Below are 7,603 nucleotides of genomic sequence, written 5' to 3'. Positions count from 1 at the left end.
ACATTGAGCCATTGACCACAACTCTTTGAGTGCGGCCGTCTAGCCAGTTCCTTATCCACTGAGTGGTCCTTCTGTCAAATCCATGTCCCTCCAACTTAGAGACAAGGATGTCATGTGGGACTGTGTCAAATGCTTTGCACAAGTCCAGGTAGATGTCCATCAGTTGCTCTTCTCTTATCCACCAGTGCTGTGACCCCATCATAAAAGGCCACCAAATTTGTCAGGCATGATTTGCCTTTAGTGGAGCCATGTTGGCTGTCACCAATCACCTCCTTGTTTTCCATGTGCCTTAGCATAGTCTCCAGAAGGATCTGCTCCATGATCTTGCCAGGCACAGAGGTGAGACTGACCAGCCTGCAGTTTCCCAGGTCTTCCTTATTTTGCTTTTAAAAAATGGGGTTCCTGTTTCCCCTTTTGCAGTCAGCAGGAACTTCACCAGACTGACATGACTTCTCAAATATGATGGATAGTGGCTTAGCAACTTGATCTGACAGTTCCCTCAGGACCAACAGACACATCTCATCAGGTCCCATGGACTTGTGCACCTTCAGGTTCTTTAGATGGTCTCAAACCTTATCTTCTCCTAGAGCGGGTGGTTCTTCATTCTCCCATTCCCTACCTTTGTCTTCTGCAGCTTGGGTGTTATTTTGTTCTGACTCAATTTCAAGAAAAGACAAGGGATGTAGGTTAATTGAGAAGCTCTTTTAACTAGACTTTGTGGTTCTTGAACTGCTCTTGTTCTCTCCAGGCAATTGGAAAGGATTTAACAACTGTCCTCATTGTTCCCTTAGGGAAAGCATTTTAAGAAGTACATTTATTTATAAAATTGCTTGTATATTGCTTGTATATAGTTTGACTTCATTATGCTGCACAGCATATAAGTTTCCCTATGATAATATCACACCTTGCAACAGAGGTGTTCGCAAATTATAAATCTTTGGCTCCAAGAATTTCATAGAAGCAGGGACACTGCAGGCTTGGCATTAGCACCCTTACAGACGGAAGGCAGGCAGACAAATCTTCCTTCTACTGTGAGAAGCTCTTGGTTCTCACACAACTTTTACAGGACCTCTGAACAACCTCTCACTTTCAGAGACGTCCCCCTCTTGTAATTGTATGGAAATGCTAGCTATGGATTCAATGGAGTTTATGTTGATGAATTCATTAAGACCAGAGTTTTACTCTTATTTTGTCACATACAGCATCACCTACAGATGAAAAACATTTATTGTCATTTTGCAAGCCTGGAGCCTGGCAGAGGCCTACCTACACACATATAGGAAGAGGGGGACAAGTGTCTGTTGTGAGCAAGTTTGTTTAGAAGGGCACGTCAAGTTGAGTTAAGAGGCTACTCTAGGCACTGGAATCTGACATAAGCAATTAGAAGAGTCAAATAGACTGAAGCAAAGTCCTCTTCTCTGTATTCCCATCTTCCAGTGATTTAAATCCTCTTTGGAGGGCTGGGGCTGCTAGACACTAAGTGGTACTTGCTTTGATCAAGTTGGCTCTCTCCATAATTAGTCACCTGATCAAGAACGAAGCCATCATTTCCTTCACCCTTTTATTTTAGGGTTGGTATAGATATGTACAGCACAAGGACCCTATTTGATCAATGAGCAAGATCACAGGCAGCAGTGCAGGAAACAGGACAAATCCAGTGATCCATCTGGACAACTTCACATGCCAAGTCCTGATACTTCTTGCTTAAATCCACAATGACTGAGTTGGAGGTATATTTGTTCAGTTGGTAAAGCATAATTGGTCATTGGCTTTCAAACACCTAATTCACATCAATACTAAAGTTCACAGTGATTTAATCCAGAAGAGACATGGCTTCCACTGCTATTGCATTACCTATGCTTTAAGACATGAAAGAAACTTAAAGCTGGTGAGGGCAGGAATTGATTCTATACCTGTACTAGTAACATTAAATAGAGGCAAGCAGTAGAAGCAGCTCCCAAAAAAAAAAAAAATCGCTAGCCTTGTTGCTGTGACAGTAGGAACAGTTTCATTCAGGAACAAACTCAGTCTTTGTGTTTTGCACTGTTTTCGTCTGCTGGTGTTGGGTGTTACACAGCATAACAATTCAGGCAGAGCTCTGCTGACCCTCATACTCAGGAGGATTATTTGCAGGGCACAGTTAGATCCAGTGTATTCATAGTTCACTCAACCTGTGGCTAGAAACCCGGCAGGTTTCCTCAAGCTCAAAACACCTCTTCTGTAACTGGCATCAGTCTCTGCTTCAGAGCCAGTTAGTTGCAAAGTCATCTTTCCAACAGTTTTTCTCTAGGATCAAGACTTTTTACTCCAAACCTTGCATTCTGGAGTAAGCAAGATAAAAGTACAGCCCATTGAACTGTTTATCCTTAATTTCAGAAGATATTTAATGTGCTTTAACAGAACAGCTTGCGTGTAGCTATTAACCCTCAGTTTCACTAGCTCCCATGGAGAAGACTGCGTGTCAAATACCATACTCACTTTGTGACAAAAGCTGAGAGAACTGGGGCCAGGGATTTAGGGAAATAATCCTGCTGGACCATATGGTTCAAGGTCATAAGAATACCATAGAGGCTTGGGACAGCTTTGATCTTCTCTTCACTCTGAGAAAAGGACAAGAAGATGAAGTCAGACATCAGACAATCACTATTTTATCAAATCCACTCTAGTTCACAGAGGCAATGAATTCTCTGTTGAATGAAGGGCTGCCATACACTTTAGGAGAGAAAGCTGCTCACTACACTAAGCACAATGTTACTCAAGTCAAAGGCAGCCAACTCCACAGCCTCCCAGCACCAGCATCTGAAATAAAGCAGCATCAAGAACATTCTAGTACTTCTCAATTAGAGCCTAGTCATTGACAGAGCAACAATAGAGAGAGAGAGAAGTAATGAACTTACAAGTGAAACAGACAAATCTTCTCAGAGGCCTTGTGTTAAAAGTGTTCTCCTATGGACTTTTGTCCTGGGCTAAGCTGAGACAGAGTTAACTTTCTTCATAATAGCAAGAGGCTGTGTTTTGGATTGGTGCTCAGAAGAAAGCTGATAAAAAGTGATGTTTATGCAGCTGCCAAGGTCTTTCAGCTTCTCTGGCTGTCCACAGACAGCTGGGAGGGAGCACAGCCCCAGTTACTAGCCTAGGATTTGATCTTAGGTTTGCGATTGAGACCTGAAGTGGTCAATAATCTATTCCATAACATACACATCATGCCCAGTATATAGGTGAGGACCTTCCAGAAGATCAGCCCTTTTTGGTTCTGGATCTCTTTTGCTCTGGGTCATCTCACTCCAGGTGGTCACTCTCCCAAGGCCTTCCCCCCCCCGACCCCGGTCAGCTCTCGGTCTGGGATGCTCGGACTGTTATCTCCGTTCCGTGAGTGTGGTTTTGGGACTCTCCCTGCTCCGGGATCGTTAGCCAGGAACAGGCTGAGCCTTGGTCACCAGGTTGGGGGGGCAGTATCACTGTGTATCACTCATTTGTATATAGTATTTTCAATATTATTGTAGTTTAGTTATTAAATTAATAACTGTTATTAATTCTTATCTCAACCCACGAGTCCTTTTTTCCCTTTACCCCTTTAATTCTCTCCCCTATCCTCAGGGGGTGGGGGGAGTAGGGGAGAATTGGGTGAGTGGGTGTGTGGTTTGGCCCCCAGCCAAGGGCAAACCCATCAACTTTCATCCGACTTCAATTCATAAAGAATTCAGTTGCCTTAACTACAAAATTTTTTCTTGTATTATTCTTTAGCTCATTTTTGTACCATCTCCAGTTCTTTGGCAGGCTTCCTCCAGAACTTGATGCAGCATTCCCAGAACTGGTCTCACAACTGTGTACAAGATAAAGCTGATAATCATCCGTATTGCTGTTCGTCTGCTTACATGATGCACAAGTTACTCTTGCTCCTAATGTGATGCTAACCTACACGTCCCAACTCTTACATCATTTTCATTTATTTCTCCACTGCCATCCCAAGTAAAGCCCTTCACTCTGTAGGCAGGATCTGGACCTGTGTTACCAGCTGTATGACCTTGTATTTCAACGTACTAAGAATACTTGTTGCTCATGTGCTTCCAGCTATGTGGGACAGCAAATGATGGAAGCTGCTCCTTCTCCACATATGCCTGATTCATCACCAGTCCTCTGTATCACAGAAGACAAATCCATCTGGCTGATCCTCAAGAGCTTTATTAGCAATGCCACTTCCTGGTCTGAAAGAGTTCTTCTAGAACACAAGTCTGTGACTTGTGCCTCATGTATATTTGCTATTTTCTGTACAAGATAAAGAGGCAGGTGGTAGTCCCTGAAACAAACATTCTGCAGAGCAGAAAGCCATCTCTGGTTCTGTTGAACTGTCTGAGAAGTGGAAAGCTCAGCATTGGTCCAATGTACACAAGGGAAAGCTAAACTGATGTTTAAGAAAATAAGATGCATCCAAGCATGTCAACAGCTGTCTGTATGCCAAGCTGGATATTACCAGAAGAAAATCTATAAACCTAATTACAAACAGGCTGCTATAACATAGATTATAGCTATTCTGTGGTTTAGAATTGTCTTGGTCCAAGTTTCCATTCTCCGCTTTTAGGTCTTGAGGCAGCTCGAAACATTAACCCTTGTAGCACAAGTAGGCAAAGGTGCTCCTTAAGTTTGCAGACCGAGCCTCTCCCCAGTCATCACACTGAAGGTAAAGCTGTAGGTATTCTAATGCAATTTGCAGGTTTCCTACCAACCCTCCATCCCTTCTCATGAGAAAGATTATTTCATGTAACTACATATTTGACTCTAGTATTTGTCAAAGATACCCAAATGCATGAAGTCGAATGCTACTGATCTAGCATGAGTAGTTGGATATATGCTTTTAAGCCATGCTATTAAGAGGTGGCCTAAAGGACCACATTAACTAATAACAGTGTATATTAGACTCCTGGACATGGCTTTTTACACACATTATAGTCCAGCAGCAGCAGAACTATTTCTTTACCTGACCCTCCTTACCTTTAGGGGATGACTGAGAATGCAGAGCACATTAAGCAGAAGAGGTAAAGACACCTCCTTCATCCTAATGCAACCTTGCAATTTGCAATTTCTGCTGGATCTGCAGACTTACATTGTCTCTGGGCAACAGGCATGCACTGGCACCTAGCTGCTTCCATGGCAACCTAATTACCCAAAACCCAGCCAGTCTGGTCTACAAGAGCCCAAATAGACCGTAACTTAACTCTTTCCTTCTTCCTCACCTTAAGTAGTCCCATGTGGATCAAGAGGCTTGTGACGAATGCATCTGAATTAAATGTGGCAGAAGTGAAGGCTTTTCTCATCAAGGCATCTAAAAACAAATAAATGCTTTATATTAAACAATACAGAAAGGGATGCTGTTACAGATTTTAAGATCAAGATTGATCATACAGGACCTCAGGGAATATAGGCTGTTAAAGGAGTTTTGGGAGGTAAAATTTGCTAAGGTTACAGTTGTCTCCGCAGGGACATCGAGACAGATAAAACCCAGTCCTTAGGCACAAGGCCTGATACAAAGGAAAAGAAAAAACCCACTACACCCAAAAATGAAAAAAAACCCTCAAATTCACACAGTGCCAAGCTTCAGACGCAATTTGACCTCAGTGCTAGGCATCACAAATGCTCAATGCATTTGAACATGCATGCTATGTGCATACATGCATATAAATATGATCAGATGATGCAGAGCAGCAAGAGTTAGAGCCTTAAAATTCTGAAGGCCAGGAAGAATTCACCTTTCATTTGAAACCAAAAGGAACAAGACCACAACAAAAAAACTTGTTGAACTGCTTCCTGAGCTCACTCAGGACCAATATTCTGGAAGCACAAGATATGCTAAGTTCAGAATCAATCTCTACTTTCATGCCACAGCTTGGTACTTTGTAATCTGGGGTTTCCTGCTGCCAGTGACAAAACAGCCCGATGGCCCAGCCCACAGGGGCCTGCCTTCCTCTGCACTGCACTGGCGTGCTTGACACTGAAGGTCACACCACAAAACGAAGAAAGGCCCAGTCACCTGTTGTTTCATGCACTGCTGTTTTCACTGAGGCTTCATCTTTGAAGACCGAGGATATCCTTAGGAGAGTTGTAACCACCTTCTCTACATCAGATGTATCTGTCTGAAAGACAAGAAAAAATTTTTTTTAAAAAATCAGGGGTCATTCAGTTCACTGCTCACCAGCAACAGAACATGGGTCTCTGCTAGGGCTGTGACAAGAATTACAGCTTTCGTCTGAATGACATGAATTTTGCCTTGGCCATATCAAGGCATAAACACCACCATGAAACAAAGTTACTCTACGCAGAAGCTCTGGTGACAACATAAACGTTAACTGCATCATCTGCTTCCAAAAAGTTCCTTGGGATCAGAGGGGAGAAGATGCAAATCTAGGTCTCAAGAGAACATTAGCACCTCTGGGGATTAAATGATTCTGAGAGAGAATCAAGCACAGAAGACCACCAGCTCACCTACCTGCTGAGCTATCAGCAAAGGGCACTTCGGTCCTAGTCGCAGCAGCTTCTCTGGTGATGGGAAAGCAAGGAACGTGGCAACATCCACAGGAGGAGATGGCACTGGAGTTGAATCCTGCAACAGGCAGAATCCATCTCAAATTCACCCTTGGAAGTAAATAAATTGGTTCAGCAGCAAAGGCGCATAGGACAGGTGAGGAGACAGGTCAGGATTTGTTCTATTTGAAAACTTTCAGGGAGGAATGAGCACCCAGATGGAATAGCCAGAATGTGCTAGCACAACTGCATGGCATTGCACATACAAGACTCCCACCATTTTCTGGACATGAGAAGACTTTTTGTACCTGTGTTTGGTAGAATCACTATTCAGCCTTTTCTTCCATGCACGTGTCCACATGCACTTGAAAACAGAATATGCTTCCAAGTCATCCATTTTCTTTATTTCCTGCACATTATCTTCCTGCCTGCTACCAGTGCCAGCCCACACAGGAATGTGAACTCCCGCCAGCACTCCAAGTTCAGACTCACTCTAGATCTCATTTCCTCCTTTACTCTCCTCCAGTTGAGGAAATGGGAACTCATCTGGAAGGAAGCTTACCTGTGAATCAATTATCTTCTTTGGAGTCAGTGACTCCTCTTCTCTCTGTCCTCTGTCCTTCAGCTGTTGCTGTTCTTCCTCCTCATCTTCCTCCTCTTCTTCATCTTCATCCTCCTCCCCCTCTTCATCATCCTCCTCCTCCCCTTCATCATCACTAGGGTTTGAGTTATATGTTACATTAATTACACCCTTGCAACTCCTGGAAACTCACTGGAAATCAAATATTTTTTTCAAGAACAAAAAAAGCAACCTTCCCTTAAGTCTTACTGGAAGAAGTACATCTCCACCTACAACAGGTTAAGAGGACACTCAGGCTTCAGTCACCTCGTTGACAATGGCAAGCAAAGAGCGAGGAATGCAATCAATAACTAACACTAAGGTAAGTCCATTGATGAAAACAAGACACAAGGCTTATCCTGCTTATGGAATCCCTTGACTGTGCTCCACACTGCACACTTAGACCAGCATCCATCTGCAATATTACAGTTCTTTCTTTAAAACAGGTAGATGAATGAAAGTGTTGAT

At 43.1% G+C, this 7,603-nt stretch overlaps 1 protein-coding gene across 1 annotated transcript in view; it reads right to left on the bottom strand.

Annotated features, from left to right (window-relative positions):
• The window catches only part of LOC104467449 (ran GTPase-activating protein 1-like), a gene marked incomplete at its 5' end in the record, with an annotated part of 10,619 nt that extends 3,254 nt beyond the window's left edge, over positions 1-7,365 (bottom strand). The window contains 6 exons of the mRNA XM_010081231.1: positions 2,479-2,600; positions 5,232-5,320; positions 6,026-6,128; positions 6,482-6,595; positions 7,079-7,232; positions 7,346-7,365. Coding sequence (XP_010079533.1) covers positions 2,479-2,600; positions 5,232-5,320; positions 6,026-6,128; positions 6,482-6,595; positions 7,079-7,232; positions 7,346-7,365 — 602 coding nt within the window. The remainder of the gene's footprint in view (positions 1-2,478; positions 2,601-5,231; positions 5,321-6,025; positions 6,129-6,481; positions 6,596-7,078; positions 7,233-7,345) is intronic.
• Positions 7,366-7,603: the final 238 nt, after the last annotated feature.

Source organism: Pterocles gutturalis, unplaced genomic scaffold (assembly GCF_000699245.1).
Source record: "Pterocles gutturalis isolate BGI_N339 unplaced genomic scaffold, ASM69924v1 scaffold13679, whole genome shotgun sequence".
Lineage (NCBI taxonomy): Eukaryota > Metazoa > Chordata > Aves > Pterocliformes > Pteroclidae > Pterocles > Pterocles gutturalis.
The sequence above is the reverse complement of the archived record's forward strand: the minus strand, read 5'-3'. Positions and strand labels throughout refer to the sequence as shown.